Source organism: Epinephelus fuscoguttatus, linkage group LG18 (genome assembly GCF_011397635.1).
Source record: "Epinephelus fuscoguttatus linkage group LG18, E.fuscoguttatus.final_Chr_v1".
In the NCBI taxonomy this organism is placed as follows: Eukaryota; Metazoa; Chordata; class Actinopteri; order Perciformes; family Serranidae; genus Epinephelus; species Epinephelus fuscoguttatus.
In genome coordinates, this window is record NC_064769.1 from 30,417,976 (window position 1) to 30,438,574 (window position 20,599).

A 20,599-nucleotide genomic window follows, 5' to 3' on the forward strand; every position below is an offset into this window, starting at 1 on the left:
TACATTTAGCCATAATGGCCGTTCCAGGCGGCTACTTTCTGCGGTTGCTGTCGGTCAGACTTGGAGACAAGCGTTTGAAATGATTCATGTGAAAATTGTGTATATTTGGAAAGCTGTGGGAGGCTCTCGCAGCTTTCCCCCATTGTTCTGCGGGAGTCCTCGTGCCTTGCTTCTTACAGCATCTGATGCATGAAGAAACAAAGAGGAAAACCTGACTGATGCCTGTGTAGAATACCACATTTAATGACTGGACCATCAATCTGTGCTAAAGTGAAAGTCTCTCTTCATGCTGCTCTGTGCAGTCTCTCATGGGGGCCGGGTGTACACATGTCCAGCGGGTTTTTGTTACTCTTCTGTCTCTGCAGAAATCCATGCTGAACAAATGTGTGCTAATTAAAAATAGTGTCTTGTGGAGGCGTCAATGAGCCAGTGGCTAAATGTTGTGGCTTTCTATCACATCGCACAGCCTGGAGTTCTCTAACATCTAAAATATGTTTGGATCCTCAACTCCGTTTGATCCCAAATGTAGTTTTAGTGATATGACATCGTGAGGTTTCCCTAAGGGCTTCACAACAGACACTTCTCAATGGGATTATCATGTAGGGAAGACTGAGGACTGGGTATAGTGCCATGGATGCTTGGACTACCTAATGGAGGTGATGGAAGTGGCACTGCATCTTTTGCTTGGAGGACTCAAGGGATTTATTTATAGCTCCCAAATCCACATAGCATGCATCTTCACTCAGTTCTCATACACTCACTATCACTAGACCTTATTTACTTTCTCTATTGTCTTATGTCCTCGGAAGGCTCTCCTTTTTGCTTGTACTCTGGCATATCCATGAAAACCCAGCAATATCTTGCACTCTTTCTTTGCTTTACTTCCATATGTTATTTTTAGTAAATAATAATCTTTAAGATTAAATGAATAATATGCCGAGTTCACACTACATGATACCAGCACCGTTGCCCGACGCAGTGTTGTATGGTATATCGTTTCATCTCATGTAGTGTGTCATAGCAGACGACAGCTGACGCCACGCCTTGGACACCTCATGACATTCCAACAGAAAGTCTAGCATGTTTGATTTTATTTTTGTCGTTCACGACTTTTCCCGTCGCAGCTGTCACTTGGACCAGTAGAAACACAGAGCAATCTGCTGTCGTGGACAACTGTACGTCAACGACACCCAAGTTTTATTGATATTTCCTCTAGGGGTGTTACCACAACAGAGCAAACAGGAAAAAAATATGGCATGAAAGAGCACAGGCACTTTAGCTACCCAGTGAGTACTGCCATTAGCATCAGTGGAGCAGAGAATGTTATTTCCTCATAATGGAAGATATAAAGTATGAAAATTAAAAAATAGTTTTTGCGCCGACACAGTTCAAGATGTCAGAGATGTTACTCTTTTTTTAAATTGAAGAAAACAAAGAACATGAGGTCGTCATTGGTGTTACTGTACATGGTCAAATCACAGTACATTTTTTAATTACATCCAGGCATACAGTGTCACATTTTTCTCAACAGCATTTATACACAATCCATTTCTCACAGTATTTTATACATTTCTACTATCTCTAGCCTTAAAATAAAAGCAAGTCTCTCCGTACAGTATATAATCCCCAGCCACTGGACCAATGTTGGAGGGTTAATTTGCAACCATTTGCAAGTTATGGCTTTCCTGCTACTTGCCAAAAGTATCTTTAATAAATATTCACCTTTGTGTGGGACAGTTTCAGGTATTTTTCCTCAGTATAATGTGACAAATGAGTAGACTAAATCTATCTAATTATCTTGTGAATCTCAGCTGCAATCTCTTGCCATTATGGTTGTATTTTTGGGCACACCCAGAAAACATGATAATGATTGGCCAAAGCTTACTTTTTTTCTGATAACCTAAGATTTAGTTGTTCAGTATGTTTTTATGCGGAGCTGATTTATCTGCAGAGGTCTTTTCCTCTTCGAAACAAACAGTCATGGTAATTTAATCAGTAAAAACCCTTAAAGGGATAGTGCACCCAAAAATGAAAATTTCAGTCATTATCTACTCACCCATATGCCGATGGAGGTTCAGGTGAAGTTTTAGAGTCCTCACAACACTTGCGGAGATCCAAGGAGAGAGGGGGTAGCAAGACAACTCCACCTAATGGAGGCTTACGGCGCCCCAGATTCAAACATCCAAAAACACAAAACTGAAACCACAAAATATCTCCATGCCGTTCGTCCGTAGTGATCCAAGTGTCCTGAAGCCCCGACATAAAAAGTTGTTTCGAAAAACGTCATATGAACTCTGTTTTTAGCCTCATTGTAGCCTGCAGCTCTGACTGCTTCTACACCAAGCTCACGTGTGTGCGCTTGCATGCAAGACCAGCAAAAACATGTGAACACGCATGAAGGCGGTGCCCGTGTCTCACAGTCTTGCGCAAGCGCTACACACGTGAGCGCGGTCCACAGAGAGGCAGTTAGAGCTACAGGCTACAATGAGGCTAAAAAGTTTAAATGACGTTTTTCCAAACAATTTTTTATGTCGGGGCTTCAGGACACGGACAAGCAGTATGGAGATATTTTGTGGTTTTTGGACATTTTAATCTGGGGCGCCCAGCCTGCATTATGTGGAGTTGTGCTGCTACCCACTCTCCCCTTGGATCTCCGTAAGGGATGTGAGGACTCTAAAACTTCACCTGAGCCTCCATCGGCATATGGATGAGTAGATAATGGCTGAATTTTCATTTTTGGGTGCACTGTCTCTTTAGTAAAGCAGTCTCACACCACAAATCAGTGTTTATGTGACACTGCTCGTCACAGATGAGCTTCTAACTGCAACAAACAACAACACAAATGGCACTAGTGTTTGGTTTGTCTGTTGTGGGCTGCGTTAGAAACATGGCAGTTGTCCATGCAGTCTCCATAAATGAGTACCCACTCCCTATGTAGATATAAATGACTAAGGTAAGAAACAAAACCAATTCTTATTTTCAGGTGATTACACACTGAATAAAATATATTTGTTTTATTGTATGCCATTTCTGCCAATATAAATCTTACACGCTGGGCCTTTACGTCAGTATTTATTACCAAATGAGCTAACACAGTGGTGTATGAGTTACGGCCCACTGATGAAAGTATTGCAGTAATTATGAACTGAGTTCTGAGGGTGATGATTCACAGAAACAGTGCTGTATGAACTTACTGCTTATGCAAACCCAAACGTTTCCCTCTGCTGCAGCTTCATGTTTAAAGCATTTAACTGGCAAAACAAAGGTTGACAGGGAATGCAGTGTGTTTGTCAGTAAGCTTGGCATCAGAAGGGCATCTACAAAACAGGACAACAGTCAGTTTCAGCATCTGTTGAAAGCAAATGAGTTGAAATATCGCAGGGAGTAGTGGAACAGTCAGGAGGAGCCACGGTGAGCTGTTAAATGAAGAGCTGCAGGTGACAGGATGCAAACCTCCAACTTAGCGGGGTAACCAACTCTTTTCACTGTGCCCTGCTGTCTGCAGACTCGCACCGTGTGCAGCATAAATCCGATCACAGTTGCTCACAGAATGAAGGAGAAAGGCCAATTAGTGCCTGACTTCTTTATTAAAACGACAATAGCTTGTTTTGTTCTGTGACCTGTAGAATTAAACTGCATTTGTTACCTCTAGTAACTATAGGTGACGCCAAATCAACCACGACTGAAATCTTTGAGACTGCCACTTTGAATATAGCACAACACACTTTTTGATTGCCTGGTTAGGAGGGAAATCATAACCATTAAAAGTGACAGTTTTGGTACTTTGGCTTTTTTAAGCATACTGAACTACTAAACTCAAAAGAAAATAATCTCTTAATATACCTCAGCTGTCTATCACTGTTTATTTTGATGCTATTCTAGATACACATCAATAATTTGTTGACATTTTGTATTATTAAAATCACAAATTCAGAGGACTGTGTATTCAGCTTCAGCAGAGGTACATCCTCTTTGAGTGCTTTTTACTCATTACATGACAGATGTAATTGGGGCAGATCCATTAAGCTTATACAGTGGTGTGCTCCAGAACATGTGCCCTAATTTAGGAACTTAGGCTGCCGCTTTCAACTTCCCTCCATGCAATTTTAATAAATATTAACTGTAAGCCCCAAACAACCTACTGTTCCACCCCAGACACAATGCAGCCTGCAGGAAATATTAATAGCTTGAGTACAAACTTTGAAGTCACTGAAAAGATGGCTTGAAATAGTAAAAATACATATGGTATCCAGGTTAAATGTCTCACTAAGCATCCAAAAAATCATGGTGACAATAAACATTGATAACTATTAGAAAACCCACATTAAACACAGATCATCTCATCACATCATCATCATCACAGGACATCTCTCTAATACATCAGTTACATATAACATATAGCTTATGTTAAGTGATGGTGAGCAATTTACATTATTAATCTCCATGTTCAGAACATTAGAGATGTGATGTCTGGAAAGGGAGAGAGGATACAGCTCCAGCTGGGAGACATAGCCGTTATGTAAAACCCATAGCTTTCTGGGTGAAATTCTTGAATCGGTCTGGGGAGTGAGCGCTACATAAATTGGAGTTTGTGTGGATGACTCCACCACAGTTTACCAGAACATGGGGCTGATGGTTTCTCCGGATGCACTGCAGAAGGAAAATAAAATATGGACATGTTGTCATATTGGATGGATCACCAAACGGACGGATCAGACACAGTGTCAGGAGGCCCCCTGACCTTCACTTGCAAATTGTCGCTCAAATTAACTAAGTACTGATTAGGGTGAGACTCCAAATGACCACAGATACCCCTTTTCCACCAACATGGAACAGTTATAGTTCCTGTACCATATTTTAAACTCTTCAGGGCATTTAGACCAAAAAAAAAAAGGCAGGTTTTCCTAGAACTAAAGTGCGAACTGAGATGACATCAGCAGACGTGTCATATTCTACAATTTGGCAAGAGAAGATGGCGAAGCATGATGGAACTAATTATAGCTAAAATACTGAGTGATCAGTTGGTTACCTTGTGGAACTTTGAGAGGATACTGCTTTACTGACAGCGTCATTAACAGGCGGCTCGCTCAGTGTGTGACGTGCACTTGTAGATAAAATATAGGCCTATATTAATGAAGGTTCATTAGTACGGTTTGTATTTCTCTGTAATGTAGCACAGTGTTAACAATGTTACTGATACTATTCTTTCTCACACCTTCAACTCAAACCATTGTGTTGACCCGCCCAAAATATTGAACAGGCGGGCAACTAGTCGACTAATGGCCCTAAATGATGACTACTGATGGACTGGGAAAAGTCTTAGTCAGGAGCAGCCCTAATCTTTTTCAGGTTGTAGAGGTTGCTTTCCATTTAAGTAATGGAATTTTCTGAATTTACCAGACTGTGTTAGCTGGTCTATGATTTGCTTTTACCCACTTAAGTACTATTTGGACAGGAAAAGTTTTACATAGGGATGTGGACTAATGTCAGTTTATGACAGGATGTCTGTAATATAAATTTCCGATTCACACAGGACAAGAAATCTCCATAATTCTACCAGAGATGGGAGTGGTAACTCAGTTTGCACCCTGGTGTCACCTTCCTCTCGACATGTGTGTGCTACGTTGCTTCCTGTGTTACGTTTATTAGCCCAATATGAAATATTGCCCATGATCAGGATTGTGTGTACACAAAGATTAGCAATATCGATTTATATTAGGCCTACCTAACACAACCAGAAGTCTTGTGGTTCTGAAAAGTGCTTTCTTCTCGACCGTTTTGATTGGTCTCCCACGTAGGGCTATGCGATCATTAGAAGAATGTCCACTTTCACAACTGCCGACAACACTGAATGCCTCTTCAAGCACCTCAATCATCGAAAAAATGCGGAAAACTAGTTGTAAGTGCAGAAAAATGGTTGTTAGCAGGATGTGACGAAATATTTACATACATTTTTTCAGAGGATCGCGATCGCACGGGATTAATATACCCAAGGTGTTTTCTCTGGACCATTTTACAGAAGGTAAAAGTCGCTGTAATTTTTACTGACATTATCCGTAATGATCACAGACATGGCACGTTCGGATGGGACTAAAATCCTTGGTAATAATTACTTTACCCCATGTCTCCATGTTAAACTAATCCCGTCTGAATAGGGCTTTAGTCGTTATATCCACATCACTGATGATTATCAAGAGTCATCACAATATGGATGTTGAGGTATTAGGTCAAACATTTTTGTGATGTTTGATTTTCTCCACATCAGCCGACCCTAATTCGTCAAAATTTGCAATACTGTTCAGATGCTTACTATTATGTACATAATAACCCAAATAACAGTTTGAAGGCTGCTGTGGATTTGGGTTTCTGGTAGCTTTAAAACAAACATTAAATAATTGAAGTAAAATAAATAAAACATCCTTTTATGAAAAAGTCAAAAGTTCATATTTTTTGGCTAAAAACAAACCTGCCTGTACTGAAGTATAGCATAGTGACACACAGGTAGCTTGTGATTTATGCAGATCAAGGAGGACAGTGCATGTTTGCTGCCTCTTTAGCATGAAATTGTCACAGTGTTGTGTGACACCCCCGTAGTTGTGGCATAATGATGCATAATAATGTCCTCTGCATTGTATATTTCAGACAACGGATGAAGGGATTTTTTCTTTAGTTACAGCCTAAAGTGCAACAGCAGGTCAGCACTGAGAAAAGACAAGTGATTCTCTGTTTGTAAAATAGTTCTGTTCTGGAGTCTTGCCTTGAAGCCAGCTTTCTAAGGACTCATCAATGTGAATATAAAATGACAAGAATGCACAGGATGTGCAAATTTACGAATTTGCATTGTCAAGTCATGCAATTTTCCATCATTACTGTTGCCTCCTTCTGTCTGATTATGTCTAACAATGTCTGTCTGTCTGTCTACAGAGTTCTGGAAAGCAATATGTCTCTTCAAAACTTATGTATACGGAGTAGCACTTTCTGCCAGCAAGCTGATGCATTTCTGTTTTTATATTTACGTCATTGGCTCGCTGTCATTTTACAAACCTTGTTCAAGGTCAAATCGTCACTTGCTATGCATATGCCAAACAAATCACAACATTTGGGGTTTGTGTGTGTGCACTTGTACTTTTAGGACCAATTTGTGTGTCAGACCTTGAGAGTAAGGACATTTTTGGAGAGTGAGGACAGTTTGTCCAGACCCTACCTCCACAAAGGGCTGTTTGTTTAAATGTTAAGTCTTGTTTTAATGCCTGATGTTAGTATCAGGTCTAGGTTAATATGTATGTGGTAATAATGGCTACGGATATAGGAGCTAAGGAATGCAGTATGTCAGTGAGGGTCCTCACGAGTATAGTTGCACCAATGTGTGTGCTGTACACATAGCTCCTGCCAAGCACAGTCCGTGGGCAGCTAACATCAGGTCAACTGTTCATAAGTTATGTTTTAATATGCATGAATCAATGCTAATGTTTAATCATGAGGAATATGATTTCCTTGTTCTGTCAATATGTGTTTTCTCATATTGGCAACCCATGTGTACAGGAAGAGATAGGTGAAGGTATTCTTTGTTCATATATAATATATGCAGAGACTTGTAGCCCAGAGCTTGGTGCAATAACAGCACTTTATTAACAAAAAATCCAATCAGTAAAAATAGGGGGAGGAAACTTTAACTGAAGAGAAGACTAAAAATACCCGAAGAGAGAAATCAACCAGCAGCTCATGATGTCCTGAAATACTTTAAACATCGAGTGCATTTTTAACCTTTAAAGGAGCCGTGTGTAGTGGCATCTAATGGTAAGCTGAAATTGAACTCCTGAACTCCTGGTTAGGATTCCGTCAGTGTTCATTGTTCAGGAGGTTTCTACCAGGAGCTGAATTATCTGCAGAAGTCTCTTCATCTCCGACAACAAACAGAGCAGGTGAATTAAATCATGAAAAACACAGAATAAATTAGTTTCACATAACAATCAGTGTGTCTCCAACGCTGTTGGGTTCCCCTGCCTAGCATCTGCTAGTGTGTGCTCACCTTTCTTCTCTGATAACTTAAGATTTAGACAATCAGGAGGGTTTTACTGTGAGCCGAATTATCCGCAGATGTCTCTTCCTCTCCAGAACAAACAGAGCTGGGGAGTTAAGCTTGTAAAAACACTGAATAAAGCAGTTTCACATTTGAAAGATGTTGTTCATCGCTGTTCAGCTTGTTGCAGAGGGGCTGTCGACTACAGTGGCCGAGGAGAACACGGAAACTTGAAAAGCCCTGTCTAGAGCCAGTGTTTGGTTTGTCCATTTTGGGCTACTGTGGAAACATGGTGATGCAACACTGCGGCCTCCGTGGAGAAGAACCGCTTCTAGTGTAGATATGGATGGCTCATTCCGACGATTCTTATTTACCTATGTTACTATATAACTACTACAACTACTACTTTACTTTACTTATTAAAATATATTCCATTTCTGCCCTAAATCCTACAATTTGGACCTGTAAAGTGATAGTTTGGTCAGTGTATTAACAAAAGTAGATGATGCTCATCAAGCCCCAAGTTTGGAGAAACAAACAGGAATACCAGTACGGACACAGAGTAACGTAAAAAAAAAAAAAAAAAAAAACCACCTTACCTTGCCATCACACAGCCCTTTCTGGCACTACATTTTCTCTACTATTGTGCTTCTGTATTCCTACACACAAGCGCAAATGTGCCGTGCACCGGATAACCCATTTAAAGAAATAATTTCGCTATCTCTCTCTGAGTTTAACAATCACTCACACACACACACACACGCATACGCAATTATAATCTTAGCAATTCAACAAATGATAGTTCTCCACCACTCAAATTAAAAACCCCATACCTGTGACAGCATTTATTATTAAAAACTACTAGACCTTGAAACCCACTATAATATAAAAAACCTAATTGGATACCTGCTGTAACTACTGCTTTATACATCTCCACAATGCTGCTCGTCATCCCTGCCCTCACCTACCTCCTACTCACAGAACCATTGCCATCTCAGCCTGTCCAAACAAAATTAACATCCTTTATGCCTTTGTAGACAAGCTTCTTATTGTTAATTGTCAAATCTGTGGTTGTTAACATGGAAGCAGCTGCTGCAAAACCGAACAGAGAGCAGAGAGGTGCCTGCGGGGAGGTAAAAGTACAATATGAATATCCTTAGTCTGAGCATTAGTCAGAGCAAGACCAGATGAGAGCCCTGGGTCAAGGATGTGTCCCTTGACATATAGGGCCGTCACAGCATATTAGGACAGTGACACATCTTCTAACGGGTTGGCTGTCCACTGCAGGGTATAGAATCTGAAATCAAACAAGACTTTAAGGTTAAAAGGGCCAGCTGTCAGCTTTAATTTGAAGGTGCTGGCATCAGGTGACGGACTCCGATGGTCAAGAGCATTCCACTCGTCTGCCATTAAAAAAAAAAAAAAAAAAGCCTTGATCGCCTTGCCTGTATGTTGAGGATCATTGTCCAGCTGGGTTGTCCTAAAATTGTAGGACAACGTAAAAAAAAAAAAAAGGTGCCAGGAGTCCTTGACTGGTCACACGGTGTGGTTAGAAGCACCCTCCAGCAGAACCTGTAATTTGTCAGTCGTTGCATTTGCATGGATTTTAAAGGGTAAGGTTGCCATTGATCCAGATTACAAGATATTTATATTCATAGACTTGATCAATACAGGTTCCACCAAGACTGACAGATAAAGATCAGGCAATTTCAGACAGATCACATCTGAAGCCGTATTCACAAACATTTCAAGGCCCCTGCGTTTTAACAGCCTCGGGTGGCTTTTTGAGGTTTTCAGTGAAAGTGAAGCATTTTGCGTGCTGCTTTTGCGTTGCTGAGCACCTCACATTATTCCATGCTGCACTTTTGACTTGAAAGCCTCAAACTGAAAAACTCAGAGACGAAAAGAGTGCTCAACATTATAAGCGTTTTTACCCATTGTTGATTCCGATAAAATGAAAGACGAGCCTTTTGTCGTGGCAATAACAAGTAAGGAAAACACTGTGCACAGTTTGAATTATGCTAACTTAATCTGAGCAAACTGTAGTCTCAACTACTTTCTAACATTTTACCAACCATAATTACGCCAAACCATTGACAGCAGAACTCACAACTTGGGAGTGAGTTACTGCCCCAAGCAAGGGAGTTCAAGTATCTCGGGGTCTTGGCGGTTTTGCGAAGCATCTGCAGTGATGCGGGCGCTGTGCTGGACCGTTGTGATGAAGAGAGAGAGCTGAGCCGTCCCAACCCACACCTATGGTTGTAGCCATGGGTAATGACTGAACGACTGAATTAAAGAATGAGGTCGCAGATACAAGCGGCCAAAATTAGTGTCCTCTGTGGGGTGGCTGGGCTCGGCCTTAGAGATAAAGTAAGGAGCTTGGACATCCGGAGGGAGCTTGGAGTAGAGCCGCTGCTCCTTCGCACCGGGGTCAGTTGAGGTGGTTCAGGAGGAGCCTCCTGGGCACCTCCTGTTAGAGGTGTTCTGAGACCCCAGGGCAGATGCAGTACACGCTGAAGACATCATATATCTCACCTGCCCCGGGAACGCCTCGGGGGTCCCCCCAGGACGAGCTGGAAAGCGTTGTTGGGGAGAGGGATAAGTGCTTTACAATGGATGGATGGATTGACAGCAGATTGTCAAAGTATCCCCAACTCATCCTAAAATAAGCTTAGAAGCAACCATTATCCGAAGAAAGTTCCTGGATCAGCTGGTAGCACTCTGCGATTCCTTCTCTTTCTGAGGGTCTCATATATCCTTGTGGATCTCTTTTTCTTGTGACCAACATATTATTTGGGAACAGCCTCCCACATTTAATCAGAGCCAAGACAAGTACCCTCCACCTGTCCATTTTTTATACAGACCACCTGCTCTGTCTTACCGGGGCCTAAGAATACCCCTAATGTAATGCCTAAAAAATGATTGCAGGAGTCTTACCATAGGAGTGGTTTAGGAAAATTCTCAGAGCAACTTTGACGAAGAGGGAGACAGAAACTTCTACCTTAGTGCGGAGGTGTGGTTGACCCCATTGCTTGGTGTGATACATTCATTTCAATGATGTGATTGGTTGTCCTTTTGTGACCCTGGAAGGTGTGGATGTCCAGTGGAAATTAAATGAACTGCGGCACAATATGAGGCACTGAAAGTGCTGTAACTGTTAGCATGATCATCCTGCTGATGAAAGTTGACACAGACTCAAGTCATCACTGCTGCACTGATGGTTCTTCCAGTAGCCAAATATGTTAGTGTTGTGATCATTTTGTTTCTGGGGTTGTGATGTAATTGCGTTGGATGGGAGATGTGAGCGTATCTCTAATGAGTAACCATAAACATTATCCCAGCACGTTCTAATCTGTAGCCTTTCATTAACTCACTGTCATTCAGCATCATTTCTCCTACCTCTTTGTCTTTCTGCCATTTTCTTCCTCTGCTAAAGAAACTCTTAAGCCTCTTAAATGTCCTCCCCCTACTCCTAACAGTTTTTCACCAAAGCAGTTCTCTTAAGGGCTAAGATGCTTTGTGAATAACTTTTATCTTTACAAAGATCCAGTCTTAATTGTAAGGAGAACTTCTAAGAAAACGTGGTAATTCTGAACTTTTTCTTAATGGAACCTTCAAGCCTTTGTATTTCTGTGAATTTTGTTGGAAAAAATGAGAAATATCTGCCAAGGTCAAGGCCCTGGAGGGCCGTAACCCTTAATGGAATTCTGGACTGCCATTATCCCAGTCTCCTTTTTATATTTAACATACAGTGTATATTCCAGTGGATAGGGAACTGTGAAAACCTCTTGGGGTGGGGAAGGGTGAGGTCTAGCTTTTCTAAGAAATAGGAGATGGAGAGTGCAGACAACGATCACAGCATGTCTCACTGTAAGGTAGAAAAGACGCTGGATTTTTCTTTGACAAAGTGAAAAATGCAACCATTTCCCTTTTTACATCAACATCGGGATCAAAGGGTTCATGCAAATGATGTGGGGGGGCTTGTGCCTCTCCTGAGAAACAGCACTTTCATATGGTCCTTTGAAAGTTCTCAACTCTGTGGAGTTCTTGGTTGTTTTAGAATTAAGCACCGTGTCTCTCTGTGTGATTACCCTTGACAGATAAGTAGAATGTTTGCCCAGATGTTCATCATCCTTGAGAAGTCTTTGGTCAGCATATAAAAATGTTTAAGGGGAGCATCATCTTAATAAGTGTACATTTGCAGAAACCAGTGTTATTCCATGATCATAGGAAGAGAGAAAAGATTGGTACACAAAGTATAGATTATGATTCATGCTACAGCTGCTTTAAGAATGAGTAGCAGTATGGAAGGGTATAGAACTGCAACGATTAGTCGATTCATTCATAAGTTGATCGAAGGTTTATCTGCAACTATTTTGAAGACTGGATTAATAGTTTCTGCCAAAATGTCCAAAAAATACTGGTTTGAGCTTCTTAAATGTGAGAATTTGCTGCTTTTCACTCATTTATGATAATAAATGAGTCTTTGGGTTTTGGACTGTTGGTCGGACAAAAGCAGCAAATTGTCACTTTGCATTTCTGCAGCGGCCATTTGTTAAAGTCAGTATTTTGCAGTAAGCTTTCATGACTTACTTCTAAAGATTATTTTGCTATTTAAATCACCTGAGCTTTCTGTCTAGTTTTTCTATTCATATGCTTCAGCTCTTTTTTTTACTATTTAAGAAAAAACTTTAAATGATCTCTAAATCTGTTCAAAAGGTTGTGAATTCCTTTGCTTCACAAAGGATACAGAATTTTTTATTTGTCTCTGGCCTTTTCTAATATAACACCTGAAAATGTGACTTCTGTAAAAATCCCTACATTCCTCTCATTCCTCTTCTCTCTCATATTTTCTTATAGGTCCATTGCTGTGTGATGGACGACTGACACACCTCCTCTTTCCTCTCCTTCTCCTCCTACGGGCTCCCCTGCTGTTCAGCTTTGGTGAGCGCACCTGTCCCAATAGCTGCCGATGTGAGGGGAAAACTGTCCATTGTGATTCGGCTGGCTTCTTAGATGTCCCAGAAAACATCTCAGTAGGCTGCCAAGGCCTCTCCCTGCGCTACAATGATCTGCACACCCTGCTACCGTATCAATTTGCTCACCTCAGCCAGCTTCTCTGGATATACTTGGACCATAATCAGATTTCAGCTGTTGACAGTCGAGCATTCCAGGGCGTCCGCAGGCTTAAAGAGCTGATACTGAGCTCCAACAGGATCACATCCCTGCACAATTCAACATTCCATGGAATTCCCAATCTTCGCAGTCTGGACTTGTCCTACAATAAATTGGAAATCCTGCAGCCGGGGCAATTCCATGGCTTACGGAAACTGCAGAACCTACACCTTCGCTCAAATGGTCTCTCCAACATCCCGATCCGAGCATTCCTGGAGTGCCGAAGTTTGGAGTTTTTGGATTTGGGCTACAATCGAATCAAGGCTCTTACCCGCACCACCTTTCTGGGGCTGCAGAAGCTGATGGAGTTGCATCTGGAGCACAACCAGTTCTCACGGATCAACTTTTTCCTGTTTCCACGCTTAGCCAATCTGAGATCACTCTATTTGCAATGGAACCGCATTAAGGTGGTTAACCAGGGCCTCCCGTGGACTTGGTATACACTGCAGAAACTTGACCTGTCTGGAAATGAAATCCAGACCCTGGACCCTGCTGTGTTTCACTGCTTGCCCAACCTTCAAGTCCTCAACCTGGAGTCCAACAAACTGTCCAATGTGTCTCAGGAGGCAGTGTCGGCGTGGATCTCACTGACCTCCATCAGCCTGGCTGGAAACATGTGGGACTGTGGAACTGGCATATGCCCACTTGTAGCTTGGTTGAGGAATTTTCGGGGTAGTAAGGACACCACTATGATATGCAGCAGCCCAAAGTATCTGCAGGGAGAAAAAATTATGGAAGCCACAAGGAGCCATGGTATTTGTGAGGAAACTGATTATGTTCTGACAGAAACACCCTCACCAATGTCAGAGCTCATTTCTGAAGCCACCGGTGAACCAACCTTTGCCCCCACTAGCGGCTCTCCACCTTTGCCACCAGCCAACACCTTTGGTCCTGTCCCGCCTTTCAGACCTCGACCGATTCCTCACCCTACCTTCCCAGGGCATATGAGCAAAGACCCAAGAGACTCGATTCCTCGCGTACGACCCACTCTCCCACCACCCCCAGAGCTGGAGCACATGACTCTGCACAAAGTGGTGGTGGGCAGCGTGGCACTCTTCTTCACCATGTCCCTAATCTTGACAATTATCTATGTGTTGTGGCGGCGCTATCCCGGTGCAACCAGGTTGCTGCAGCAGCGATCCATGGTGGGGCGGAAGCGTCGCAAAAAGAGTCCTGAGCCGGAGCAGAACCTGAGCTCCCAGCTCCAAGAGTATTACATGAGCTACAACCCTGCTGCCACACCAGAGGCATTGGAGGTGCTAGGCAATGGCACTGGTTCCTGCACATGCACAATTTCTGGCGCCAGGGAGTGTGAGGTATGATTCATCGCATCAGCCTAAAAATAAAAACTCAAAATCAAAATACAAAGGCTCGACAGAGAGGTAAATCCTTTATCAAGTATGCCCTGTAAAAAGACACTGTTGAATCACAGTTAAGCATCCTTGATTCTTCGTTCATAACATGCTTGAATTTGAATGTTAGACGTCTCCAATTATTCAGGTTTTACCTTAGAAACTCTAATGTGGAAAACAGAAAATAATTAATGTGAGCCAAAGAAAGCAATCTACAAAATGGGTTCAGAGGCCCAGAGTTTAACAAAAATGCAGTACCAAATATTTGTGCTCTATGGTTAATTGAGTGTGGCCTTAACACTGAATTCATCTCTATTGAATTTGCAGTTCAAGGCCTCACAAATGTTCTTCACAATATATCAACTTTCAGGCACCATGAATGATTGGACACTGTCTAACTATTTTGCAGACACCACACCAAATCAGCATGGCATGGCTCATACATGTTTGGCGTGTGTTTGCACTGTATGTGTGTGTGTCTGTGTGTGTGTGTTTGTTTGGGGGAGAGTTGAAGGTTAATTTGTGTGTAGAACTGATTTCTCTAGGAATACGTTGTTTTATGTATTGCTCATGCAAACTTCCACACTGCCTTAACTCTTTTCTGTACACAACATTATCGATTTGTGCAGAAATCATGGTAGGGGTGGATGAGGTGTATCGGGAAGTGAGAGAAGAGAAACATCGCTTGAGAGGTGTTTAATACGACTAAAAAGTGGATCATGCAGACTTGCTCAGTACAAGGTTAAACATCCATTATGGGTCACTAAGGTCTGTGTGGTCTTGTGCATGGATGTGCACTGCAGCTGCCCTTCATGTTAAACTGAGTTTCCCTGGAACAGCAACAACGGAGATTTATGGTAATCTGCACCGAGGCGAGGCACTACGGTAATCCCAAAGCTTATGATATGGCTTAAATGTGGATCCCTCTGCTGTGATAAGGAGTATATTTATAAACCAGGGTAATTACACTCAGCTCGCAATTGCAGGTCGTCTTGGTTCGATCTGAGGAAGCATCTTTGGATGCACACCTGTGACAGATTCACCGAGAGTCAGACAGAGTTGAAAAGGTTAATTGAAACATTCTGCTTGCTAAATATTTTGTTTCAAAAGAAATAAAAAGAAGTACTTAATAGTAATAATAATGACAATAAACTTTATTTAACTAGCACCTTTCATACAAAGAATGCAGCACACAGTTTTTACAGTAAGGGAATTCAATGCACTGAGTGCTTCAAATGAAAATAGAGAGAATGAGCATAAAGCAGGCCAACAAGGCTATTCAATATAAAAGGGTAATTAAATACAATTAAAAAACAAAATATTAGATGAAAATATAGTACTTAAAGCCACCGTTGCTCAATATAAGCAAAACCATAAATCTTAAAACCATAAAATTGTAAAATCATAAATTATAAAGCTCTAAAAAATGTAGTAAAACATGTTTTTAAAAATTGCAGCAGTGCAAAGTGTAAAAAAAAAAAAGTTTCAGGCCTGTATCAGGGAAGTCATAGCTAGTTATAGGCTCAAGTGAAGCGATACATTTTTAACTTTCTTCCTGAAATATTTAGCAAACTGACTTCCCTGATATCTGTAGGTAGTAGGTCTGACAGAGGCTTCATCCCCAATTTTCTTTTGGCTGTTGCTGGGAACCTCCAATGAACTAACAGGAGATGATCGCAGAGTTAACAAGGGAGTTAGCAGTAGTTCGGTCCTAGCACATTCAGGGCTCTGTATACAAGCAGGAGGACTCTGTAATTTACAGGAATTTACAATAAGTAACATTAATTTTCACAACAGAGACAGAACGTGCAAAACTTTGAATATATTGTTACGCTGCTATGCTATACCTGGCTTGTGAAACCTCATTAATTAAGGCTAGTAAGCCCGTAACTTAGTGTTGCATTAGACATGGGAAACATGCCTGGACTTCCCTGGGTGAGTGTGACCTCTCCTATCTGCGGGTGTGTGTGTGGTTGACTCATTACCAGGCCACTGCTCTTGCTCCTTGCAACCAACTAGCTTGGACCGGACTGCTCTGCTGGACACTCCTAGGGTGTAGTTCCATCAGACCAGTCGGCCAGCTCGCTCTTCTTCCTGGTTGTTTGGAGTGAATGTGTATTGACATGGATAATTCGTGGTGGCGTGTCAAACGCTGTCTCTTTTGTCCTCAGAGTGTCTTGCCTCCGGCGTCTCCCCCGTGGCGTGCCCGCTCAGCTCAAAGGCCTCACCAGCTCTCCCTCCAGGTGCGACTTATAGTGGCTAATGAGTTATTACCACGTACCACCAAGTGTGACATTAGTGCTGACCATGCCTCCTACCAGCTGCCTAAACCACACCCACAAGACATTCATTAAACTACCAACAAAGCTATCATAACAATATGTATATTCTGAACTTCAGGCTTATAATTGTATTTTCTCATTATTGGGAAAATACAAAAGGCAACAAGAAAAACATTTGCAACATACACAAATATTTGAAATGATTATTTTCTACGGAACAACCTGTGCTGTATAATGTAGTAATGGTATTATACTGTACCTCACTGCAGCTTTTCTTTTACTGTATTTTTTTTTAACTGTTTCAGGGAAACTTGGGTATTTTCAGCTTGGACCCTATTTTCTCATGATTTTGTGTCTAACTGACAAATGGAGACAACAATTTTGGAAAATGTTCCAGTCTTGAGCGAGAGCGCTCCAGGCGCAGCTGGGAAAGGGTAATTGAGAGCCTTCAATTTACGTCCATTAAAAGTGTCTGTTTTTGCCAGTGACACACTCAGATTGTTATTTCAGTCAGGAACACTTCAGTCAAAGAGAACTAAATTTTCATTTGCAGTATTACATTTGACAGTATGGTTCTGTTCTATGGCCTCTCTAGAAAGCCTCTTCCACATGTCTACATGGAAAGCCTAAGGTGGAGAGAGCTCAATTCTCTGCCCTTCCATGTGCTTAAGTAGAAACCCTTAAAGGGATAGTGCATCCAAAAATGAAAATTCAGCCATTATCTACTCACCCATATGCCGATGGAGGCCCAGGTGAAGTTCTAGAGTCCTCACATCCCTTGCGAAGATCCAAGGGGAGAGGGGGTAGCAACACAACTCCACCTAATGGAGGCTGATGGCGCCCCAGATTCAAACGTCCAACAACACATAATTGAAACCACAAAATATCTCCATACTGCTCGTCTGTAGTGATCCATGTGTCCTGAAGCCCTGACATAAAAAGTTGTTTGGAAAAATGTCATTTGAACTCTGTTTTTAGCCTCATTGTAGCCTGCAGCTCAGGGTTCAAATGACATTTTTCCAAACAACTTTTTATGTCGAGGCTTCAGGACACTTGGATCACTACGGACGAGCAGTATGGAGATATTTCGTGGTTTCAATTATGTGTTTTTGGACGTTTGAATCTGGGGCGCTGTAAGCCTCCTTTAGGTGGAGTTGTGTTGCTACCTCCTCTGCCCTTGAATCTCCGCAAGGGATGTGAGGACTCTCAAACTTCACCTGAGCCTCCCTCGGCATATGGGTGAGTAGATAATGGCTGAATTTTCATTTTTGGGTGCACTATCCCTTTAAGGCAGAGAGAGCAAACTTCCCTGCCCTGGAGAGCAGCAACAAAGCCCCCCCCCCAGAACAAAACAGAGCAGCATCAATGACAAACAGAAATGACACTGATAAGTCAGACACAGCATGAAAAGGAGGAGCTGGGGTCGAGTCAGGTTGCAAAGCTGCTTGCAGAGGAAGCAGCAAGCCAGAGCAGTTTAAATAGGGCACTCTGAATGGATTTGTCATTTGGTTGCATAGAAAGGAATCATGTGATCTATCAGCTGACTCCCTTCCATCAGTCAGCTGCTCCATCAGTTGATTGGGCTGTTTGAGATGTGTCCTGCCTGAACTAACACTATGCTCAATTAGAAGTGTCTGATAAAACTATATAAAAGATCCTAAAGAACCTTTGGCTGGTCTGTTTTGTCATTGTGATCAAGTCTTGCTCAAGAGTGTTCAGTGTCATGGCTGAATATTTATTTGAATTTGACAACATGGAAGAGTCTGCAAGGTTTTAGAACAAGATTTCTTTCTCTTTGAGTGAGACTTGTTCACACACTTAGAAACAGACAGGCTCAGCAAAAGTTAAGGAAAAGCACTTAATGTCTGTGTAGGGTTTTTTCTGTGATGTTGTCAGGCACTTCTAATAGCAATCTGAGCCTGTCAGTGGCAAACAAACACGTTTAATGGATGTGAATTGCACAGATGCCCATAGGGACTATACCGCAGCCTGTTTCACCGCTGTGGCTTAAACGGTCTCTCTCAATGCTGGACTACTTTCAAAAATAGGTGTCCCAATTAGTCACTTAGACACAAAACATGGACAAACAGTGTCCAGGTAAAGAAAAATACTGAAGTCTCTTTGCAAGAGTGAAAGTATTTATTCAATATATTTGATTACGCACAGCATAGGATATATTTTATCCGTGGGATCTGTCAGCGTTACGGCAACTTGAAGGTCAAATAAATATAAAGCAAGTCAACAAAGTCAGCCCACTCTTTATAAGTCATAAATCTCTTGATATTGACAATGGAGCAGTTCCAGCTTTTATCTTTTTTACGTCCACTGTAAAATTGTTCTCAAGCTCCTACTTGCAGTTATGGCAATTTTCTTTATTGCATCCTTCCTCGTTCTCTGTGAGGAGATGGAAAGCTTGACAGTTACAACAGAGCGAGTTTACTTACATGATGAGCCCTAACATTCAGAGCTATAGTGGAACCATTGTGATTGCAACGGATTATGATTCATGCTTTTGTAGCGTGTGAGCATTTTGAAAAGACAGTGGTAAAGAACAATATTATGAGATCAAATTGATTTCTGCGGCTTCTCGAAGCACAACTGAAAGAAGATGTTTTATTCCGCCTTTGAGCTCACAATCTGTATGCGCATGATTTAGTAAGGCAGCAGCTAATCAAGCAATCAGGGACTGGGACTGTCTTCGAGGTGCTCTCTCCAAGTGAAGGAGCACTTACAGAGGTACAGTCCGATGGTGATTAAGGGGCAAAACCAATATTAAATCTAAACCCAATTAGGATGCTATTCATGCAGAAAGCTTCGACTCCTTTCATAAATTCAGCAATTCCACTTGCATACTTCCTCAGTTTCAACTATGACTCATGTCTCCATGGCTGGGTGGAGAAGTTTTGAATTTCTCACTGAAAAAAATTCATGTTTGCTGAGAAACACTCAATTTTGTGCCACAGCTTGATTTAGCATGTGCCACACTGTAGAACTCCACAGTCATCCAGAAACTATTGAATGCACATTAAAGAATGTGGTTTTGTAAACACAGAAGCAGGTCCCTGAGCAGCGACATCTACCCAGCACTGAACTACTCTCCAGGGATCAAAAATGCAGTTTTCTCAGAATAATCAACTGTGGGGCCTGTGCACTGTGCATGAAATAAAAAAAAACACGTCTGTATCCATTGCTTGATATGTGGGCCGGCCAAATTAATCACCTCTCATTATCTGCCAGGTTTTGCAAAGTTCATTAAGTGTGAGTTTGGCCCCTGATATGGTAACCTCTGTGGCATTCGCAGGAAATATATCTTGTGACGGGAGAAGAATGTTGGAGAAAATAAATTACGTTCCTCTCTGAATTCAGACTTATCCAATTCTGCTTCACAATCCTACAGAGACTTGGTTAAAAAAATCTCAGGCACAGCAGAAAATAGATGTTGTGATTATTTACATTCCAAATTAGTCTGTAGCATCCAAGTTTTCAGCTTTGTAGAATCGGAAGAAAACAATGTCTGATGTATATTTAAAGAGATATGAACACATTAGACATATTCCAAACCTGCCGTTTACATATAATCAATTTAAAGCTTCCATGCTCTATGCTAAATATAATATAGTATGTCATAAACAAATTTACTTTATGACATACCGATTTATTTCAGGACCTAGAAACAGGCCCAGGCAGCAGTGTGCACAGCGCTGTGCCTGCTGTGTTAGTCATACATCTGGCACCAGTACGCAGCTTGACTTCACTTTGCTACAAAACAA

At 41.7% G+C, this 20,599-nt stretch overlaps 1 protein-coding gene across 3 annotated transcripts in view; it reads left to right on the forward strand.

Moving 5' to 3' along the window:
- Positions 1–20,599, forward strand: part of lrrtm4l1 (leucine rich repeat transmembrane neuronal 4 like 1) — an 86,242-nt gene that overhangs the window by 22,329 nt on the left and 43,314 nt on the right. The window contains exons 2-3 of one of the 3 annotated variants that reach the window (XM_049603501.1): positions 12,881–14,511; positions 16,719–16,790. In XM_049603501.1, coding sequence (XP_049459458.1) covers positions 12,881–14,511; positions 16,719–16,790 — 1,703 coding nt within the window. Of the gene's footprint in view, positions 1–12,880; positions 14,578–16,718; positions 16,791–20,599 lie in introns of all 3 variants that reach the window. The other 2 variants (XR_007451664.1, XM_049603502.1) reach the window with 2 other exon arrangements.